The following is a 24,014-nucleotide window of genomic DNA, read 5'->3' on the forward strand; positions in this document are numbered from 1 at the left end:
AATCACCAATGACATCAGTGTACTTGCTTTTAGACTTTTGCATGCATGTCTATGTATTTAAATTAACAATGCAGTCATAGGGCTGCCGTTTATTCCATACTCCTGCAGGCCAGGCTTTCTGTGGAACCCTTGCTCTGGACTAGCGCATGGAACCCTCGTAATCACACTATGAGTTTGGTTCTGCATTATCTCCTTTTGACAAATGGCAGAACTGAGCCTTAGTTGAAGTAATTCAAGGGTAGAACTCATCCCTGTCTGCATTCTTGGACGATATCATCCTTCCGGCTGAGGTTTGTGACAAATACGTTTGTGTCCTGATGTTTTAGTTAACTTGATAGCATGATCATTTCCCAATATAACTAAAATCATTATTAATAATTTTAAAGCTGCGTTAACATCCTACTCTATGGCTTACCCATGATTTGCATAATAGCTCCCATGCCTGACATGTTGGTTGCTTTTCTGTTATGGATAATAACTTGAGGTTTCAGTGAAAAAGGATTGCATGCCAGTGAAGGAGTGCAGTGCATACAAATCAGTTTCAAGGCTCATATGGCAAGTTTCTGTTTAGTTTTGAGTATCCCTTTCAAAAGAAATGTTCATTGCCTGTTGTGTATAGGAATCTATACATATATTCATATATATCGTGTATATGTATAGGAATCTATATGTAATATATAGAATTTAGTATTATAGAATTTAGAATAATATAGAATTTAGTAATATAGTATATAGAATATATACAGTATATTATCTACGCAGCATATAGAATCTACATATGTATATGAACACTCAACCTATATATTATATATTCATATACTATGCATATGTGTGTCTATATACATATATATAGGTATCTATATAGGTATAGGTTATAGACTCTACAGCATTTTTTTTCTCATCCATGTTACTTCATCTCCAACAATCCTGGAGAGGAGATGGCCCCCTCTTTGCAGGTGAAGAAGTGGCAGTGCAGAGTGGTCCACTGGCTTGCCCAGTGTCACATGGCTGTACCTGCTGCAACTGGGGCCGGACACCACGACTTCTGGTTCCTTCCACACCACCCACACAGTCTCACCTCATTTGTTCCCAGTCTCCCATCATTGTTTCACTTTCTGTTACGATTTCCTGGGGATGCTGGCAGGAGTTCTGACAATTTCCTTCTGATTTGGGAGTGTCTGGGTTCTTCCTAAACCCCTGTTTTTTTTGTCACTCAATGGGGTCCTCTCACCTGGGAATGGGGCAGAGTATCAACGCTTCTCTCATGGTAAATCTGGGTGCTGTCTAACGTGATTTTTGGCCAAGAAGCAGGAAAATGAATCAATGTTTAGTAATCTCCTTTCAAAATGTTTAAACCTGGGCAAAATGTTCGCTGGGAGTGGTCAGATTTGTGAGTAAAAATGTGTAATGTCCCTTTAGAAGACAAAGTGTGTTTCATAAAAAAGAAAACGTTTCCTATGGCATTGAAAATAAAGGCTGCTTTTTTGAAGCAGTGCTCTATACTCTGTGTAGGTTTAATTAGGAAGTAACACTTTGTTGTGGGCACATAATCACAGAAGGGCCTTTGTTTTATGCAAACCTTTAGACAAGAGCTGCTTGTTTGCTGGGTTTTATAAAACCTCATTAATCTGGACGTCTGCTGTTGTCTTTTTTCCCCAAAAAATTTCTGAAAAATTGGCCAGAGCTGGATTGAGGTTTATTATTGTATCGTCCATAAGTAGAGTGTTTGCTAAGCACATTGGCACAGTAAATAAAAAAAGAACAGGCAGCTTTCACATTCTTAAGGCAGAAAATCTTGAAAGACTTTTAGAACAAGAGTTGCATGTAAATTGGAGCTTCTCATTACAAATGAGTCTTGGGTGTTTGTTAAAAGAGTTCAGGCAGAAATTGTTCCTGGAAACCCTGGTAGAAATGACCATGACTGTGTACTTGTATTTATTCAAAATGATTTTATTTCAATTTTATATTACTTCATACTGGGCTCAACCAATTTCAAATTTTTCTTGAATTTGTTTGGCAAAATGAATAGATTGGAAGAAATCAAGCCCTTCATTACTATTTGGAAGTAAGCCACATGAAATTCTTCTCCTTCATTTTTATCTTTTCCGTCCTATTCTCCATGAAGCTGCTTGTCTCAGAGATATGTCTGTCTTTTGTTTTCACATTTTTGTTATCTCATTTTGTTTTCTCCTACACAGCGGCTTTTCCAATTATCTACTGCTTTGTAAGAGACCACTGCCAAACTTTATGGCTTAAAGCAACATTCATCTTATATCTTTATGGGTTTGTTTCTGGGGGTCAAGGTTTCAGGAAGGGCTTGACTGTGAGTGGTTGTATCTCAGGCTGCAGTCCTTGGGATGGAGCTGCTGGGGGAGGGGGCGCTGGGGCAGCTGAGGGCTGGCCAAGGCTCTCCCTTCATGTGGTCTCTGGGCTTGTCTGTGTGGACTCTCCTTGTGGGCTAGGGGCTTCCTCACAGCATGGCAGCCCTAAGGCAGCATTGTGAATAGGGCAGTTCAGGGCTCCAGCACAAGTGTTCCAGAGAAAGAGGCAGAAGTTGCATCCCTTTAAGACCTGGCCTCAGTGTCACACAGCATCTTCCTCTGTGCTCTTTGGACCTCCCAGTCTCTGAAGTGGGCAAAGATTCAAGTGGAGAAAACATGAGGCAACCCCAGCCTGCCACAGGACGAGGGGTAAAGACTTTGAGACACGTCTGAACCCCCCATTGCCTCCTCACACTTCTGAAAAGAGGCTTCTCTCTGCTGGTCTTCCATAGCTTACCTTTTAGGGGCTATACCTTTATCTTTAGGTGATGTAAAGAGCTATAGGGCCAAGTGGCAATACAGATATTGTACCTTAAATTGTTCAATGTTAATGACTAGTGAGCTGAATACATGAAAATAATTGAGGCCATATGTGGAGCTTCCTTTCCTGGCAAGATTTATTTTTAAGCTTTATCCTTTGTCTGTCATGAACGGTGGTCTGCCAAACAGTCAAGCATAACCATTTTTCCAGTTAGCACAACTTAGTTTACCAAACCTTCCCCCTTTTTTCTTTTTCTGTTTTGAATGGCAGAGGGTTGGCCATACTGTTACAGTGTTGCTTGCTCTACAGGGCTTCTTAGATCGGCCTTGGGAGGGTTCTGGGAAATGAGCGAAGAGAGTTTTGCAGGACTCTGTCAAAATATACTTTTCATATCTCCAACTGTTTTGGCTTCAAAATAAAGCTTTTTGTATATTTATGGAAAGAAAGGGAGGTCTGTTCTGGAATTATTTCTTCCTGTTATAGTAAAGCTAAAAAAAAGATGTTTTAGTTTCTGAAAAAATTTTTCTTTGAAAAATACGTTTTGGAATCCATTCTAGTGTTTGCTTTTTTTTTTCTTTCTGCTTTTTACTTAGCAGTGTATTCAAATTGAAACATCTAACATCTTCATCTTTAAAAAGAAAGCTGTAACAAAGTAAAAAAACAAAGTAGCTCCTGAATACCTCTGCTATACCTCAGAATAACTCATGTGCTTCTTGTGTCTTCAGTGGAACTTTTCTCTATATAGAACTTCCTTTATTATGATACAGAAGCAGAAATTTTTTAACATAAGAAAAGAATTGTTAAAAAAACTCCCTTGTGATCCTAACAACCAGGAATTATCTTCTGATCCGTTCCAGCATATCTGAGAGCATTGCCTGTATTTAATAATTCATAACGTCTGCTTATTGACGGCAGGGGTCTCAGGATTCCTTGATGAACAAGACAGTAGCGACATCCAGGGAAAGTATTCAACAAACCGTAGGTTCCATATAAATGTTGGTATCATCACTGTACTTCAGTTGTTGCTTAAGGCTGACCGTGGTCCTCAGGGGCTTCTGGGCTAGCTGGGGAAAGAGGCAGGTAAGCCGATCACTTCTGCTGGCTGATATGGGGGTCAGGGGAGCTGAGCAGGTATGGGGCACATATAGGAAGGGCAGCTCAGAGCATCAGAGAAACGACCCGAATGTAGGACCAGGTGGAGGAAAGGTACCTGGGAGAGAGCATCATAGAAAAGGCCTGTTTGTGGAGCCAAAATAGTTCATCCAGTGTGATCATAACAGTTGTCTTTCATTTCTTCTTTCTATTGAGATACAATTTACATGCACTGATGTGCGCACATCTTAAGGGTATAGTTGGATGCACTTTGACAAATACAGTCACATGTATAAGCCTCACCGCCATCAAGATGCAGAGCATTTCCATCACCCAGAATGTTCCCCTGTGTCCATCCCGTTCCGTTCACCAGCTCCCCTCCCCGACACCCGCTGGCCAGAGGAACCACTGTTCTGAATATTTTTTCACTTAGATTGGCTTTGCCTGTTATATAACGTCATATAAATGCAATCACACAACCTGTCTTTCTTGTGTCTGTCTTCTTTCTCTTGGCATTATGTCTGCGAGATTCCCCCATTGTTGCTTTTAGTGGTTTGTTCCTTTATTTCTGAGCAATATTTCACTCCGTGAATATACCACACTTTGTTTATCCATCCTCTTGTTAGGGTGTTTGGGTTATTATAATTTCTTCTGTCAGTGCCTATTTTATTTTATTCTGTTTTATTCATCTATTTAGATATAATTGAAAATAACGTTGTGTAGGTTTGAGGTACAAAACACGTTGGTTTGATAGGTTTATATATTGCAATATGATTACTACAGCAGTGTTAGCTAACACCTTTATCACACCACATAATTATCATTTCTTTTTCTGTATTGTAAATAATTCCAACTCTGACGTTTATAATCCAGTATTGTTGACTATAATCACAATATTGTGCATTAGCTCTCCAGAACTTTTTAGTCTACTAGTTGCTACAGTTTTGTCTATTGTAAATAAAGCTGCAGTGAACATTCTATAAAAGTCTTTCTGGACATACGTTTTTATTTCTTAAGGAGTGAAATTGCTTGGCCAGTGGACGTGTGCACATTTAACTTTGTAAGACATGGACACACCAGCCTAGAAAGTGGCTTCAGTAGAAAACCCTTTGTCCAGTTTCTAGTTGTTTATTGCCAGAGGGCTAGGCAGTACCAATTTCTTCTTCATGGCTGGTATCTGAATTTCTGTAACAATTTTTAATGGCAGAATAATGTCATCATCTGGGTATACAGAGATTTGTTTAACCTGCTCACACTGTTGAACATTTAAGGTGATTGTAATTTTATAAATTACACTGCAACAAACATCTGAATAGTTTTGCGGCTGCAGTGCTGATTATGTTTTAGCGTAGATTCCAGGAAATGGGATTTCTGGGTCAAAGAGCTTAAACAGGATCGCGAGAGGCCGCCTTGGGGGCGTCGGGCCCTGGCCGCAATGTGGGCTGGGTGCCAGCCCCGCGCGCGGGAGGGTCGCCCCGCAGGAAGCAGGGCACCAGGTTATTCTACATGAGTGGAGGAGGTAGTTGTTGCAAGTAGAAGAGACACAACTTTTTTTTAGGATGTCTGAAGATGAATAAAAAGTGAAATTTTTATGCCGTCTTGAACCAGCTCTTCAGAAATTTACTAAGATAGTAATCCCAACAGACCTGGAGAGGTTAAGAATGCACCAGCTAAATATTGAGAAGTATCAGAGGTGCAGAGTCTGGGACAAGTTGCATGAAGAGCATATCAATGCAGGACGTACAGTTCAGCAACTCCACTCCAGTATCCGAGAAATGGAGAAGCTTCGTTTGAAAGTCCAAAGGGATGGCCTAGGACTTCTGAAGAGAATGATAGCTCCTGTTAAAGAAGAAGCATCAGCAGCCACAGCAGAATTTCTTCAACTCCATCTAGAATCTGTGGAAGAACTTAAGAAACAATTTAATGATGAAGAAACCTTATTACAGCCTTCTTTGACCAGATCCATGGCTGTTGGTGGAACATTTCACGCTCCTAAAGATGAAGCTAATCCTCAGAGTATGACTCAGATATATGTGTTGCCTGAAATTCCTCGAGATCAAAATGCTGCAGAATCATGGGAAACCTTAGAGGCGAACTTAACTGAACTTAGCCAACTGGTCACTGATTTCTCTCTCCTAGTGAATTCTCAGCAGGAGAAGATTGACAGCGTTGAAGACCATATCAACAGTGCTGCTGTGAGTGTTGAAGAGGGAACCAAAAACTTGGGGAAGGCTGCAAAGTACAAGCTGGCAGCTCTGCCTGTGGCAGGTGCTCTCATCAGAGGAATGGTGGGGGCCCGACTGGCCTCCTTGCAGGCTTCAGAGTGGCAGGAATTGCAGCTGCGCTTGGTGGTGGGGTGGTGGGCTTCACAGGTGGAAAATTGTTACAAAGAAAGAAACAGAAAGTGATGCAGAAGTTCACTTCCAGCTGTCCAAGTCTTTCCAGCCAAACTGACAAAAAATGCAGTTAAAAACCAAACTTCAGTATTATTGGTGCCAACATGTCTATCCTTTGCTGCGTTGGATACTCATCAGCTTTTGGAACATGAACATGATTATATCAAAATAGTGGCTATCGATGCTCAAGTGGGATTGAACTGTGATAAGTGCATATATTTTGTCATTTGCTGGGGTGTTAATGGGGATGTTAGATACTGAGAAGCCTGGACTGAGGGTGTACAGTGTTTGGCAGGTAAACTTTAAGGACTGCCAGGGAGCAGACTTTTTACCTGGAAATGTGGAAACCCAACCCATCACTTTGATAAGGACTTGCGATGTGTGAACATGTTGGGTTACAGAAGGACAGTTTTCAGAACAGTTTCTTCCATAACTCTGACATGGAGACTCCAAGGCTAAGCCTATTGTAAATATGCTTCTTTATCTCCTAAATATAGATTAGTTAGGCATTTTAGCAGAGGAAAGAATGGAAGTTCAGTAGCTTTTTGTATCAAATAGGGAAATCAGGAGCTAGCAAGGGGCACAATTGAATTGCATTAATGGAGTCCATTTGGTGAACCCTATTGCAATTTGTTCTAACCATAGTTTCAAGTGAAGGAAACAAATAGTGTAAGAAAATGGAAAGAAAGGCCCGACTTCTCTTTCAGATATCTTAATTTGTGACACTGGCCTCTTCTCTGAACTCTTTTTTCTGCCTCTCTGTAAATAAAGAACACAGTCTCAAGTGGTAGACTTATAAGGCCAGTCACTAAGCTTGCTCTGTCAGCCCCTTTTTTTAATTTTTGAATTTTATTTTATTTATTTTTTTATACAGCTCCAACCAAAGGACACAGGCTCGCTGAATGAATACAAAAACAAGACCCATATATATGCTGTCTACAAGAGACCCACTTCAGACCTAGGGACACATAGAGACTGAAAGTGAGGGGATGGAAAAAGATATTCCATGCAAATGGAAATCAAAAGAAAGCTGGAGTAGCAATACTCATATCAGATAAAATAGACTTTAAAGTAAAGAATGTTACAAGAGACAAGGAAGGACACTACATAATGATCAAGGAATCAATCCAAGAAGAAGATACAACAATTATAAATATATATGCATCCAACATAGGAGCGCCTCAATGCATAAGGCAACTGCTAACAGCTATAAAAGAGGAAATTGACAGTGACACAATAATAGTGGGGGACTTTAACAGCCTGTCTCTTAACACCTCAAATATCTAGTCCCCTCTGCCTTCCCTGCCTTGTAATTTTGAAAAGTTCTTTGACTTATGGGGTGAATTCTACCCATGTGTAATGCAGACTTTTCTCATAATCTGTTTTGGTTTTTTTGTTTGTTTTTTGTTGCTGTTGTTTTGGTTCTTTTTGGTATTGGCTGCCATCTCTGTTCATCCTCTACTGTAACCTCTAGGTAAAAAAGAAAGTGAGAGAGAGGTGTCAGTCTCCAAATACTTTCAACGTTGTTAGAGTTTGAGCTAAAAAATAAGCAAGGGGGGAACAGCAGATCATTTCTTGGGGCATCTTACAATTTCAGGGGACTCATGTACTTGCCGTGCAGGGAGTGTTTGACCCTAAGTCTCTTCAGCTGGCAGTTGGAGGAGCTAAGGACTAGCTTTCTACCTCACTGCTGTTACTACCATCCTTTTCCCCAGGCTTTGCTGTCTCCTGTGATTTCTTTCACCTTGCACAGCTGCTGTTTCTTCCCAAGAATGGCATTCATGCTTGCCTTTTCTCACATTCAAGGTTGATGGTGGACAAAGCCTGATGCCAAGACTCAGTCCTGGTGGAGGATTTGTGGTGCTAATCTCAACACTTGACATTGACAGCAAGCATGGCTCAGCCCAACCCAATGTCTATCTCAAATAGCAGAAAAGTTTTAAATTTAGGAAAAAAGAACTTAAGATTATAGGCAGACTTATCCTGTACTCTCACCTCATTTGAAATAGGAAGGAACCACCGTTTGCCTTATTCTTTTCTGAGGACAGAGGAAAGGGCACCTACACCACAAAAGGTATGAGATCTCTGCTCAGGCGCCAAATGGATTCATCAAGCTGTTGAATGATTTATCACTTCTCTCTTGCTGAGTTTACTCTTAATAACTTTTATTGATTGCTACCTTTTACTTCTATGTCTAATCTAAAGAGACCTGTCTCATTCATACTTTTTGCTTCTCACCAGTGAATTCCAATGAAGCAGCATACCATTTCTTATTGTTCTTAAATAACTGGAAAACATCAAGTATTTCTACCTGCTGACTCATATCTTTAATATAATACCAAGAAGGAAGTACTTTGAGTGTCAGAGTCTGATCCAGTATTTGACATTGGATACCTGTAAGGTTGGGATAAATACTTTTGAACTCCATCTTTTTGTATTTTTGGATCCTTGCTGTCCCTTTAACACAGGGCGTTCAAACCAGAATGAGGATCAGAATTGCCCAGGGCGCTAATTTAAAACAAGATTCCTAAACTTCAGTCCCATAGGTTCTAATAATAGCCAATCTGGCCTGGTCAGCTAAAATTATAAATTTAAGTTACAGTTATATCAAGATTCAGCTGTATCATTGAATCCTGTAATTTCTAGTATTCTACCCTTCAGCCAACCTAAAATTCCTATTCTGCCAACCCAAAATTGGCTAGCTCACCATCTTAACAGCACTAGGGACTCATTCTACTGTCAGGCTGGTTCTACATCAAGACCTGAAGGAGAAAAGAGGCCTGTTATCGACCCTCACAGTTTGTTTTGGGAGCTCTCCTTTTTACTGAGCCAGTGTGGGACATCACTGTATGTGCTCATAGAGGCCTTTGAGTTTTACTACTCATCAGGATGGGAATATTACTCTAGCAGTCTTCATGCTTAGGCAAGTTGCAATCCTTTTTAAAAGTTTTATAATTTAAAATTATTTAGAAATTGTATCTAATTTCCCCATAATAGAAGCTAATAGCCAACCTTTTGTAGAAATTTCTAGATGTGTTTAGTCAACTATAAATGATATACGTATAAACTATAAAGTGTTTAGAAGTATAAATTAGTCAATATAACACAGAAACCAATCTTAAAATGGAATTTAATGCCCTACAGTAGCAGATTAAATTTATCTTCTCTATGATTCATGTCTTATTTTTACTGCAACAAGTTAGAAGGTAAGGAACACTTTGATTAAGTTCTTAAAATTTACAGAGTCTCATTTGGATAAAGGCAGCACTCTTAAAGCCTTTTTAATATAATAATCTGATAATTTCTCTGTAGAACAGAGACTTTGAAACTTTTTGGTTGTAATCCACAGTAAAAAAGCATTTATATCAAAACTCAGCATATGCATTATGGAACAATACTTACCATTATGTGCAGTGCACTCTGATGTTTTTTATTGTTTTAGTTTTTAAAAGATGCTAGTTGTAACCTGCTAAATTGATTTCATAATCTACCAAAGGGTTTTGACCCTTAGTTTGAAAAAAAAACCCCACCCTTACAGAGGAACTGTTATTTATGGAATATTTTCTGTTTGCCAGGCCCTTCACTAGACATTTTACAGGTAAGGACACTGGGTCTCAGAGAAGCTAAATAATTTGCAGAGGGTTATTCAACTACAAAAGGGTGAAGCCAGGATGTAAACTAGGTCTGTTGAGCTACAAAAACTTCTGTTACTCTCATACTGTGTTGCTTCTGTATATTAAAATTGAGATGGACTATTCGCTCTGCTTCACCCAAACACCCATATATTCTGTGAAGCAGGCTTGCTTTGAAATTACACATGCCGTTCATTTTCACTTTTCTTAAAATCTTGTGTTTCCTCATCAAATGTCCAGCAGCCTCAGTTCTTAATGGTGGCCAGTGCAGAAGTACATAGCGCTGAATTTAGTCCTTAGACTATAAAATTAATAGCGTTTCCATCCCACCCACACATCCTACAAATTTCCTTATATTTGTGGGTCACAGCCATCACTTAAGCAGTGCTTTTTATATTGAATTTTAAAATAAACTCTAATATTTTTTTAAAACAATCATATAACTCATAGAATCAAATGATTATCCTTTAAAATGGTACCCTTGGGAGGCCATGCACTTATTGTAGTGATGCTGATATTACTTAGAATATTTTTGAAACTTTTCTTTTGGAATTGCCTCTAAAGACATTTTACAAATCACATAAAAAAGCCATCTCAGTGTTTATTAGTCGCAGACTCTGCTCCCTTGTTCTTATGACCTCTCCCCTCTTCCTTCCTCAGTTTTGCTTTTCTTCTGCTGATTTAGCTCTCCTACCCACCTATGCTGGAGCCAATAACCTAAGAAGCCCCAGAAAAGGGTGTGCTGGCCAGAGTTCCTGGGGCAAGAACTTTCAGGTTATACTGACGCCGAGTGCTGTATAGGGAGAGTTCTGCGAATCCAAAAGCCTTCCTCTGTGGGCTGCCTGCCTGCCTGTAAGTGCCCCAAAGTAGTTTGCACAGGAGTAAGGACTGAATACTGGCGTTATCACAAGCAGCTAAGAAACTTACATATATACCGTACAACATTTTTCTCCAGTGAAGGTCACAGAAGCCAAACCAAGCCATTGTTTGTGTTAACTTAAAAATGGAAAGGTCGTTTTCAGGGTGCCCCTTGCCCTTCGTTGCTGCCCCATGAAATCTTTGGGAGGAAGGATGAAGAAGAGTATGGGGAAATGGTTCTCCTGTGAAATGGGACATTTTCTTCTCCTGATAAAGTATAACATGGCGGTGGCTATCAGGTACTTATGAATGCTAGAAACTCATTTTAAGTAGCCAGAGGTCTAATAAAAGGTAGGGAAGCTTCCCCACTAGCCGAAATTAATGTGAACAGTTCAGGTTCTGTTTGTGTGGGGTTCTTTTGTTTTGTTTTGTTTTGTTTGCGGTACGTGGGCCTCTCACTGTTGTGGCCTCTCCCGTTGCGGAGCACAGGCTCCGGATGCGCAGGCTCAGCGGCCATGGCTCACGGTCCCAGCCGCTCCGCGGCATGTGGGATCTTCCCGGACCGGGGCACGAACCTGTGTCCCCTGCATCGGCAGGCGGACTCTCAACCACTGCGCCACCAGGGAAGCCCTGTTTGTGTTTCTATTAACATTTCGTGTTGTTTCTAACAAGATGTTCTCAACTATTTATATTCATTAATTTGACACCATTTCACAGAGCCACTGCTTAGGTATGATAAACAATCAACGGTAGAGGATCCACCTATAGTCCATATTACTGCCCTCAAAGAAATTATTTATTGTGGGAGACAAGAAAAACGTCTGTGCAATATTAACAAAAGAAATAAATTCATATAAAAACGTAAGAGGTGTCAAAGGCAAATGATTTGCCCAAGATTAAAGCTAGTTAGCACAAAAGCTAGAATTATAACCATGGTCTAAGAAAAAAAAATCCTCAAAGTAATTTTACTGAGTTTTTGTTATGCCATATCAGGTTGCCTACTGAAGCTTGTGGTCTTTCAGACCAGCTTTAACATTCCAAATCAGTCAACAGCTACAGTGGAAAGAGAATTGGATGGGGAATCAGGAGATCAGAGCTCTACCTTTGGCTTTGTCTCTGATAGTAAGCTTTTACTCAGGGGTTGCTGCTTTCTCCCATTCTAGTCAGGGATTCTCCATTCTTTCTATCTAGCCTCTTACTGGGTCCTGTTAATTGTTTGAATATTAGTCGCATTCATTTCTTAAATATATTCGTAGCCATCACTCCAGTAAAAGACTTTATTACCTCCCATCCGCTACCTCATCTTCCCCAACTTTAGGCCATTCCTCACATCACTGCCACAAGAACTGTCTTTCATTTTTCTGCTGAAATATTTTCAGCAGATCCTGTTGAATACCTTATAAAGTTCAGCCTTCCATATACTGGCCCCAGCTTTGTCTCTTCAGACTCGCTACTCAACCATCTGACAATGCCACTGAAAATCAGACATTCCACAAGAATGATTTTAAGGTTTTTCTATGGTGAAGGTACAAACTGGTAATAAACTATGTTTACATTTTTTCCAGACTAAAGCAATTTCTGTAATACTACATTTTACAAAACTAGTCAGCTGAGTTTTGTTTCAGCTCTTGAATAAGTCTAAAAGTTGTTTCCTAAGGAGAAGAAATCTTTTGTCCCCTCAGAGGAAATTACATACAATTTCTTAACCTCCAAAACAACGTCAGTCTTGTCACCTGTGCATTGGATAGCCAAAGCATGAAGATTTTAATTTAGCAGCATAGATACTCCAGACTTGAACGGACCATCGTCCAGCTCCTGTGAGAAACTTGACTAATAAATATTTGAGGAAATTACTCAAGAGTATGTACATGTTATCCTTACATTTCTCAAGTACTTGAGATTGTCTTTTATTAAGGTTAATCACTAAAAAAGATGTTTACCAAGGTTTCATTAATTAACCCCCTAAAGATGTTTTCCATTTTATTGTTAAAACCCTTGGTGTTAGCAAGGGTCAGCACAAAAAAATGGCCCAATGGTGAGAATGTCTACAAATTCTGTAAAGCTTACTGAATTCGCTTATGATGTTGCTAAGTGGTGCTTATATAAGGAAACATGCAATAAATTCACTCATTCAACAACAACAACAAAAAAAAAAACAAAACCAAAAGAGCTTAAACATTTTTGAAAATTAATTTTTATTGTTTTATTTTTTTTTCAAAAATATTGCTCGATTTATATACTCACTAACAGTGAATAAAAGAGTGTGTCTCACAACCTCTCAGCAGCATGGAGACTAAAAGGTTCTTTCTTTGTTCTCTGTTAATTGAATAGCAAGGAATTTACTTATTCATTCATTCACTCATTCATTCAGATATAGCATATATTCATTTATTTACATTTGGTCACTGTATTGAACATATATTTGGGAGCGCTGGGCTGACTTCAGATGCTTAGACAATATTTGTTTGGTCTTGTTTATCACCTTCACATGTGTAAATTATGCCATGATTATTTACCTCTGATGAGGCAAATGCTTTGTCAAATGGTGGTGACAGTTTTAGATATTTGAAAGTCAGTGTAAGAGGCAGGACAGAATTTTCAAGTCATAACAAATGAGAAAAAAATTGAATGAACTGCAAATATCATCTTGAGAGGTGCCAGTGGTCAGCAGAATAACTATGGCGCTTAGGGAAAGTGATTACAAATCTGATAGTGATACCTTACATCTGTATCGTGCATTTTATAAAGTGTTTTTCTATTTGTTATTTCACACTTACAATGTGAGAAATCGGAATAACATGTAGATCCGTAGTCACAGTATTCGTTGTGAGTAATGCAGTGGGGTGTAGAGAACACAGCTGAATTTATCACTTTAAGCCTGAATCCTGGGAAACATTAAATTTCCTTCTGTAATTCTCTGGATTGTAAGAAATTTAAGATCTGTTAATCACTACCTTTTTGGGAGGAGGGTGGAGAGTAATTCTGGAAGTCTGACTCTGCAAGCATTGGCCTTGGTGAGGTGAGGAGGCTGCCAACGTAGTGACAAAGGTGGAAACTCTTCAGGGACTGGGCCTGCTTGTGCCAGTGCATTCAGCTCTGTTCTCCTTTGACATTTCTGCACAGATACTTGGAGAGCACTGGCTCGCCCTGGCTTGGTGGCCTCCATGCCCCATAAGGTCCGGAAATGAAGGCTGGGAAAACTGTGCGATCAATTTAAAACCTGCAGATAATTAGCTGGGATGCCACAGCTATCGAAGCCCACATACCTGAGAAGTTTGGTGAAGCCTGAAAACCACTTATTAGCTTCTGTGCAGCCAACCGGAGGGGTTTAAGCTTTCTTAGAATAACTGATAACTATTATAACATGTGTAAATAGTCCTGTTCCTTTGTTTTGTGTGTCTTTTTAAATTAATAGACTTTATTTTATAGCGACGTTTTAGATTTACAGAAAAATGGAGTTTCCATATACCCCCTCTATAATAGTTTTTTTTAATCAAATTTGAGTTATTCTTAATCATCTTTCTAAAAGTAAGATCATAAAGTGACCTATCTAGTGTTGTTTTAATAGTGTCCAATACATTTTCCCCGCTATTAGGTGACCATGAGAATTGTCAGTCTTATAATTTAAAATTTTGTTTTCTCTATTTTATGGCATACAATCAGAAGATATTTATCTTTGTTCTTCAGGTGCTAGAAGCACAAGAAAGCCCGTGAAATAACTGTTTCTTAGGCCTCCATTGAGATGCTCACCATTTAGGATCATTTACAATGCTGTACCAGACTCCAGGGCCAGGCCAAGAATAGGGCGGCCCAGAGGTCAGCCGGGCACTTAGTCAACGTCACCAGGAGGAGATGCCGCCCTCTGAGCTGAGAGTCTCCAGCCACGTCACTCAGGGGTCTCCTTTCACTCTCAAACCCTAACAGTTTGGGCTCCAGTTTTGTATTTTGTGACGTGTCATCAGGCCCCACTAGAGCTTAGTAAGAAACTGACAGAAATGGGGTCATGGGAAAGACAGGGTTTCACGCATCCCCTCTGAGCTGCTAGCTTGCCCTCCAGATGGCTCGGTTGGCTTCTCCAGGGTTGGTCCCTCGTCATTTTCAATTTAGAAATCTCCATCTTCCACAAAAAGTTGAGTCTTTGTATCATTCACTTTTCTCTCCTTATTTTCACATCTTTTTTTTTCTTGTGGTAAAATATACGTAACATAAAATTTACCATTTAAACCATTTCTAGGTGTACAGTTCACTGGCACTAAGTGCATTTACATTGTTGTGCAGCCATCGCCACCATCCCTCTCTAGAACTTTCCCATCATCTCATACTGAAACTCTGTCCCCATTAGACACTACCTTCCCATCCTCCCCTCCCCTGCCCCCATTTTCCGCAATTCTGATTTGGGTCTCGATGAATTCGACTATTCTAGGTAACTCATTTAAGTGGAATCATGCAGTATTTGTCCTTTTGTGTCTTGCTTACTTCATTTAGCATAATGTCCTCCAGCTTTATCTATGTTGTAGCAGGTATCAAACTTTCACACCTGAATAATATTCCCCTGTATCCCAGAGTTTGTTTAGCCATTTATCCGTGGTAGACATCTGGTTTGTTTCCATCTTTTGGCTACTGTGAATAGTGCTTCAATAGACATTGTTGTCCAGATATCTGTTGTTGAGTCCCTGCTTTCAGTTCTTGTAGGTATATACCCAGAGTGGAATTGCTGGATCACATGGTAATTCTAAGTTTCTTTCTTGAGGAACCGCCATCTTGTTTTCCATGCAGCTGCGCCACTTAGCTTCCTGCCGCACTTTTTTAAATAAACAAAAGCCTTCCTGTATAAGACCTTTGTTTAGATATTCCTTTTTACAAAAAGCTTTAAATGTGATGATGTGTCAGCTTGATGCCTGACGAATGATAGATGCTCAGTGAAGGTAGAGGTACCTAAAGAAAGATGAGAATCTTCAAATAGCATGTAGACCAAGGTTCCATGTACTGAGTGAAATCTTGCATAAACAAAAAATGCTTTCTAATCTCTCTAGGGCTAAAACTATAAGCGATTCAGCTAGATTTAGTGAAAGAAACACATAATTATTGTGTCTAGAGGCTGTAAATGTGTAACTCACAGGTTAATGTTTAATGGAGTTAGTCAAGTGCAGATTTGCACAGCTTTTCTAGACGGTGTCGCCAGTTGGATTTGTGAGGCTTAATGATTGGGGCCCCTTTTACTTTCTGAGGTGCAATTGAACTGTTTTCTCACGATGAGGGATGAAAAGAGAGCTGTCAGGCGGTTTGCTGCTAACCATTGCTGGACCTGCCGGGCACCATAGGTCAACGTGAGGACCAAGAGAGGAAGTGAAAAGAAGCTTTCACATGTTTTCAGCCAGACATTCTCTGGGACTGAGGGAAGAAGGGCAAAGTGTGGGCTTTGGGGCCATGTCGGGGAGACCTGTCCCATCTTCCTGAGGTGGAGAGGGGGTCTGGCCAAAGCTGGAAAGCCCCGCTGGGCCTCCGTGTTTTCTTTCTCACTCACACTGGACCTTCTGGCAAACTCTTTAAGACCCGCTGGCTTTTTTCTCTACTTTAGTCTTGGTCTTCACTGTGTCAACACCACCAGCTCTCACGATTTCCTGGCACCAGCATCCAGTTCCGGCACCCAATCTTTTCATCCCTGGTGACCTGGTAACTCCCTGGTTTAGGGTCTTCGAATGGTCTAGAAGTTTTAACGTTTCGCAGAGAGCCCTGCCCTGTCCAGTCCCCTCCCGTCTCGACACTCAAGCCAGCCGGGCCTCCTGCTATGTCCCACACTCCATGCTCTGGCCCCGCAGGGTCCCACTCTCCATCCCTCTGACATCCCTCTCTTTACCTAGACATCTCCTACTCAGTCTCCCCCACTTTCCAGGCAAGCCTTCCCTGACCACCCCTTCTCCAGACTAGGCTGGCCCCCGCCAGACACCCTGGCCGCCTTCCGTCCTTCTCCCGGGGGACTTGGCCCACCTGTGTCTCCCCATCGGGGCATCCAGGCCACCGTGACCGTGTCCCCCACTTCACCGCTGTCTTTGTGGCACCCGCCACGGTCCTGTTCCAAAGCAGCTGCTCAATCAGTGTTCACTGAATGGATCTCCAGTGAAAAGGTGTTAGGGGCGTCCTTGGTCCCAGTGTCCTGTGTCCTGGTTGGGGGAGGAAGGCGAGCTTCTCTGACAGTAACATCTCTGCTGCCTGCCCTCCCCCCAGGAGAGGGGCAGTCATTTTTCTAACTGGGAGACGAGCTGACCGCATCACTCCGGGGCTCCATCTGTCTCTCTTCCGGGCAGGCTGTTCTCAGGAGGCCCAGGTCCCTGACCCACAGGACAAGGCCACCGAGCGTGTGTCCACTCAGCCTGTGCCACCAGAGGCAAAGTGTCAGGCTGACCTCTGCAGCCACCGTCGAGGCCGCTGCCTCCAGCTTTGCTTTTTCCTGGAACGTTGCTGACTTCCTTCCATCTCCATGATGGACTCCCAAGCCCCCTTCACATTCGGGAGGGAAAGGAAGGAATGGTATTTACTGCCCCCTCTGTTCCCCTGTGAACAAACTGCACTGCATTTGGGGGAAAAGCCCAATGTAACTTCAAAGACTGAGATGTTCCTGGGTGAAAACCGATGGCTCCGGCTGACCGGTGGTCAGGAGTCGGGGGATGGGAAAGCCGCTCTTTGCATTTCCCAGGTCCTAGAATGGCCGGTAACTGCATTTTGCAGCGGGTTTATCTCATTCTTGGGGCTCAGCTGTCACCCGGCACCTACAGGTGGGGGAAATCAGTGAAGATCCCCACAAAGGACATTTGGTGACCTGCCTGGCTGTGCTTTTGAGGTCGTTCCAACTCACCTCCCACAAAACCTAGCAAAATCTTCCCAGAACCCTTGGTGAAATTGAACTTTGGGAGCAATTCTACAGGGAGATCCATGGAGACTAAGGACGGAAACCAGCCTCTTACTTTCCAGTTTTGATTCTTAATGTAGCGCAACACGTATCCTTTGAGATAATCCCCCTAGCATCCTGAGACGGAACTAGTGGCTCATGGACCATGGGACAGCTTATCGTGGGCTCTTTTTTTTTTGGCGGTACGCGGGCCTCTCACTGTTGTGGCCTCTCCCGCTGCGGAGCACCGGCTCCGGACGCGCAGGCTCACGGGCCATGGCTCACGGGCCCAGCTGCTCGGCGGCATGTGGGATCCTCCCGGACCGGGGCACGAACCCATGTCCCCTGCATCGGCAGGCGGACTCTCAACCACTGCGCCACCAGGGCAGCCCCGTGGGCTCTTTTTGAGGTAACTTTTCTAGTTGTTGAGAAACAGAACTCCTTCTGAAGGAGCTTTAAATACCCCTTTCCCACCTTCAGGTAACTGGTCCTGGTTCCCCTGTACTTCTGTGATGGGCCCGTCTCTCTGCGCTTCCTTCCTTGTTCATCATCTTTCTCACCCTGGCTTTTCCTCAGGGTCCACCTGAAGAATCTGAGCTTGCTTCCGAAGTGAGCCTTCCTTGATTTCCTGAGACACGAAGCTTAAGAATTTTAAGGAAAAAACCCTACTTGATCTAAATTTGCCATTACAAGTAGCCAGTCCCTCCTGCCCTCAATAAAAGGAAAAAGCAAGAAGAAAAGAAAGGGGGGGAGAGAGACTGGATTCTGACGTGTTTATCCCGCACTTCTATTGACAGCAGCAAATTTAAAGAGAAACAAACCTATTTTATTCCACACTTCTCTTCTCACTCATGAAGCTATTTCCTTTTGTCTGTTAATTTTGTATACTGGTCCTAAACCGAGGCAATAATGGTAAAACAGCCACTAAAATCAAATAGAAATGACATTTCAAGATCATTGCCCGTAAGAGATTTACCTAAAATGTGTATCCCACGGATCCTACGTGCCAAGTGAACGTCCAAGCCCCAAACTTCTCTTGTTCTGCCAAGTGTTTGTTGCTACTTCACATGATTATCAATTGATTAGTTAGTTCCGTGATCCATACTCTGTAAAACCACAAGGGAGTCATAGCTGCATTAGTAATTAGACTTCTAATAAATAGTTATTTCTTTATTCTTGAGTAATAAACGTTAGCTCAAACGATCATTTTGAATCTTATTGTCTAATAAGGTCCTAAGAAATAACGCTGACAGAGCACAGATTCACCACTTTTATAGGGATAACTGAGCAATGTTACTTACCAAATAGACCGAACTCTTTTTTAAAAGTTTAATTTGACTGTTAAAACTAAACCTCTTTTGCCTGTGAAAAGGTTTTTCCCATCGGGTAAGAGAAAACAATTCTCCATTCACTGTTTCATTATGGCCTTGGAGGCAGGTAAGTGCTTGTGTGGAGAATTTCCAGCCAGGGGTCCCGTGTGGTATCTGGGCCCCTGCAGCTTATGCAGCTGAGCTTTCTGTGGAGAAGAAGCACTTTGCTTCCCTGAGCACGTCTGAAGCTGGCCCCTGATATTGGAGAATTACGCTCTGTGTATTTTTCTTATCTCTGTGCCTGAGGGGGTTTTAATATATTTAAGGTTGAGGCCCACATGGAAATTCCTGTCTGGATTCCTGTGTAGAAAGCGGTGTTTGGTGTATGTGTGCTTTATTTATGTGGCACTGTTTATGAGCATTCCAGTGATCATTAACAAAGGCCTCTTGGTAGAAAACCCTGATGAAAGTGGATTTGAAAGTGGCTGTATCAGCTGCAGGTTTGGCAAGACCTCAGTGACTCTGCATTTAGTGAAAGCCCTGCATCATCACTTTGTGTTCAGCCAACCTTATATGGAGAGAAAAGGCACTTTAGTCAACCATGCTAAAAAGCAGCAACAGAAATATCACGGATTTCATTTGGGCAAAGGTTTAAAATTCTATATATTAACAGAGAATTCCTTACTTTTTCTGTAGGGGGTGTTAAGACTAGTCTGTCAACACACAATTGGTGAATTAGACTAGCTTGTGTTCATTTGCTTAGGGCCGCCGTAGCACATACCGAAACCTGGGGGCTTAAACAACAGAAATTTATTAGCAAACAGTTCTGGAAGCTGGAAGTCCAAGAGCAAGGTGTTGGCAGGGTTGATTCCTTCTGAGACCTTGCCCGTTGGCTTGCAGATGGCCATTTTCTCACTGTATCCTCACAGGGTTGCCCCTACGTCTGGGTCCTAATCTTCTCTTCTTAAAAGGACACCAGTCAGATGAGATTAGGGCTCACCCATTTGACCTCATTTGACCTTGATTATCTCTTTAAAGACCCTCTCTCCAGATACAGTCACATTCTGAGGTACTAAGGGTTAGGACTTCAGCCTGTGAATTTTGGGGAGACATAAGTCAGCCAATAACGTGACTTAAGTGAAAACAAATAGCGTTTAGATATTTCATGGCTTCCTCTTCCTCTTTTGCAGATTTATATTTCATAGTCCCTTTCTTGGCTTGTTTCCTAGTCTCCAATTTGGGGACCTAGAGAACTAGTGAGACACTGTGAGAACAACGCCCAGCTTCATAGCTGAAGACCTTGATCCTTGGAGGGATGGTCCTGAAGTTTTCCTGTTATGGTGGTTCTTCCACTGGGTTACGTTTTGTTACATGTGACTAAGCTGTCCGTCTAAAAGCTGACAAGGGTTTGATGAAAGTACAAGAACATGGTATTGAAATAATTGCTACTGGTTGAGGTCAGTGGTTTGGAAAACCAGATTGGTACCCACCAGCTGCTCAGCTGGGAGTTTCATTCTTTTTCCTTGCAATCTGTAGAAGTGTGGTTTACATATTAGTACATGTGAGATCCTGGGAAGATTATGTAACCTTTCTGTGCCTCGGTTTCCTCATCTGTAAAGTAGGGGAAGTGACAGTACATATTTCATAAGAAGAACGTAGTTGGAAGGGTCTGAAGACTAGTCATTCTAAAAAAGGACTTAGCATTGTCCTTGGCCATAGCGGGCGCTACATAGCATTCGTTTTTGTTCCTTGCACACTCTCCATCCCCTCCCCGCCACACATCCTGGGCCGTCACAACAGAAACTGCAGAGTTAACAGAAACAATTGCCACGGTGCCTGTTTAGACATGAACCCAGCACCCAAGTGTATGTAGGAGTCTTTTTCTGGGGTTACAAAAAGAAAATTCAATGACCTTAGTGTGTGTGGACATTTGGGGGGTGTCTAGTGGATGCTAATGACTCTGGAGTGAGACCCCTGGTTTCTCATTGGGACCTGCAACTCTCAGTAGTTTGTCTTTTAACCTCTCTAAGTATCAGTTTCCAAATATGTAAAATGGGAACCACAATGACTTGAAACTCATGGGGTTGTTTGGAGTTAAATGGGATGATATACATGAAGTTCTTAGCACACAGGAGGTGAACCTGTTGGTTCTGTCCATTTTCAAATGTGAAATTGGAAAACAGAAGGTAAATGCAGTCAGTCCATTTGTAAATGACCTTGATTTCCGTCCCTCTCAAATGGGCTGCCTGATCATGCCATCTCACCTGGCACCTGCAATTTGTGAAGTCTATTTTAACATATTCCACAGTGGTCCACATGCTCATAGACTTCTCCTTTTATGGTGAAAATAGTTGCAAGGCAATTGGACAGTGATGAGTAAAGAAGAGGGTGTCCTCCCTCCAGTTAGCTTGGGCATCAGTATGAAAACCAAATGGAAAGCTACTTAGGCCGGTTTCCATCATGGTGTTCTGGGACAGTGCTGGAACTTTGCAAAGGTGAAACTAACCTCCCCCAAGCTGTATTAAAAAAAACCCTGATGTTCTTCAGGACTAGCTGTAGAGGAGACAGTAAGATTAATTGCCAGGTATTTCTGAGAAGTGTTTGGTTTTCCAGTAATATTAAAAAATAGTAGACTTTAAAAATATAAATTATGGAATATATGAATTACAAAATTGCGGAAAAGGGTTTTTTTTAAAAATAAACTTCCAATCAGAAAAAAATGTAATTATGTTCATAGGAGAATGTTCTGGAGATATTTATGCTAGGACAAAATGGCCTTTGCATTATTTTAATTTTTAAAAAAGTGGTTTAGGGCTTCCCTGGTGGCGCAGTGGTTGAGAGTCTGCCTGCTGATGCAGGGGACATGGGTTCGTACCCCGGTCCGGGAAGATCCCACATGCCGCGGAGCGGCTGGGCCCGTGAGCCATGGCCGCTGAGCCTGTGCGTCCGGAGTCTGTGCTCCGCAACGGGAGAGGCCACAACAGTGAGAGGCCCACGTACCACAAAAAAAAAAAAAAAAAAAAAGTGGTTTAAATCGATGAAGACGGTTCTAGATTTTTAAACATTGGACATTCAGCTCCAGATATAAACTTTCATAACAGATACACAGTTCCTGATTTTCCTGATTATTGAAATCTGAGAACATCATTTTGCTTTTAATGTGCTTTTTTAGAAACAGTGATTGTGTTCTAGAGGAAAATTGCACATGAACATGGGTACTCAACATTTCACACTTACACCATTTATAGACTAAATTTTATTGGGAGACATTTCTTGTAGGTGAACAGAGTTATTATAATGAGATAAAACCGTCCTTTGCAGGGAATAATTCGTAGATAAATGTGAAATATTGTGGCTTCAGCTGGGTTAATTTTTTTTTTTTTTTTGGTGGTATGCGGGCCTCTCACTGTTGTGGCCTCTTCCATTGCAGAGCACAGGCTCTGGACGCGCAGGCTCAGCGGCCATGGCTCACGGGCCCAGCTGCTCCGCGGCATGTGGGATCCTCCCGAACCGGGGCACGAACCCGTGTCCCCTGCATCGGCAGGCGGACTCTCAACCACTGCGCCACCAGGGAAGCCCCAGCTGGGTTAATTTTAAGGGGCTCTTGTGTTGCTAGAATTGGTGAGGGCTAAGATGGGGAGAAGCTTAAAACCAAAAATAAAAAAACAACAAGCCTAGAGGCAATATAGTTGGAATCATCCTGTAAATAGCCTTTTCAGATTGGCTTCTTTCACTTAGCAATATGCATTTAAGTTTACTCTATGTCTTTTTGTGTATTAAGAGTTCATTTTTTTAATCACAATAATATTCTGTTGTATGGATGTGTCACACTTCCTTTATCCATTCACCTATGGAAGTTTTCACCTCCTTTGGGTAAATACCAAGGAGTATGATTGCTGGATTATATGGTAAGACTGTGTTTAATTTTTTAAGAGATCACCAAAGTGTCTTCCCAAGTGGCTGTACCATTTTGCATTCCCACCAGCAACGAATGAGAGTTCCTGTTGCTCCACATCTTCACCAACATCTGGTGTTGTCAGTGTTGTGGATTTTAACCATCGTGATAAGTGTGTAATGGGCTGACTTTTTTTCTCATATTCAGCTGTGTTATCTCCAAATCACTATATGAGAAATACATTTAACACGACTACTAATGAAATATAATACAACTATTATCATTCAGAATCCTGATGGAAAAAGACATTGGAAACAAGAAAACAAGCACTTATGTCAATATTAATACTGTTAATAACAACAACAATAATAATAATACAAATTTATTTGTGAGTATTTTTTGAGTTTATTTTGAAGACAAATGCCACCAGGAAAACATTTACAAGATACATTTCTGATTAACATTTATGAGCAGTTAGCCTCAAGAGCAGTGAGAGACACTGGCCCTCATCGGGTGGCAACGCTCTCAAGAGGCACTTTGGTTTTTGAGCACTTGTTACCGATTTTCGATGGACAGTTTTCAATATCTTTGTTCCAGGTCTTTCAAGTCGCTTATGTCATCATCAAAGCTGCTAATGCCCCTCGGCCTGGAAACTGGATCTTGGAGCATTCTCTGGACGGCATGGAGTTCAGCCCCTGGCAGTACTATGCAGTTAGTGACACGGAATGTTTGACTCATTACAATATCACTCCAAGACGGGGGCCGCCCACTTACAGGGCAGATGACGAAGTGATCTGCACCTCCTATTACTCCAGGCTGGTGCCGCTTGAGCACGGAGAGGTATGGCGCCCCCTGCTGGCCAGGAGGTCTGTTTTTTCATCAGTGTCACCTCCAGGGACAACCTAGCCATCACAGAGCCAACAGGAAACACTCAAAATAGAGCTCTCCTGGTACAGATCACAGAGATCTTTAACTATCTAGCTGCTGTAGTTAAGGTGCCATTGACTGGTGTCTACTGATGATTAATGTCACCACTGACACATTTTACTTTATTGATTTCTTCCCTTCAGGGAGATCCCTCAACCTTCACTGTGCTGTGATTTAATAACTCCATCAGATCATTCTCAGAGCATCTTTCTCATG

General features: G+C 41.7%; 1 protein-coding gene and 1 pseudogene across 2 annotated transcripts in view; both read left to right on the top strand.

The window, feature by feature from the left end:
- The window catches only part of LAMA1 (laminin subunit alpha 1), a gene marked incomplete at both ends in the record, with an annotated part of 159,632 nt that overhangs the window by 30,192 nt on the left and 105,426 nt on the right, over window positions 1-24,014 (top strand). The window contains one exon of the mRNA XM_082667870.1: window positions 23,469-23,711. Within this exon, the coding sequence (XP_082523996.1) occupies window positions 23,469-23,711 (243 nt within the window). The remainder of the gene's footprint in view (window positions 1-23,468; window positions 23,712-24,014) is intronic.
- Window positions 5,454-6,364, top strand: LOC309831320 (syntaxin-17-like; annotated as a pseudogene). Its single transcript has one exon. The product of its transcript is annotated as a syntaxin-17-like (transcript).

The sequence above is a fragment of the Grampus griseus genome (genome assembly GCF_964374135.1).
Source record: "Grampus griseus genome assembly, chromosome: 12".
NCBI lineage: Eukaryota > Metazoa > Chordata > Mammalia > Artiodactyla > Delphinidae > Grampus > Grampus griseus.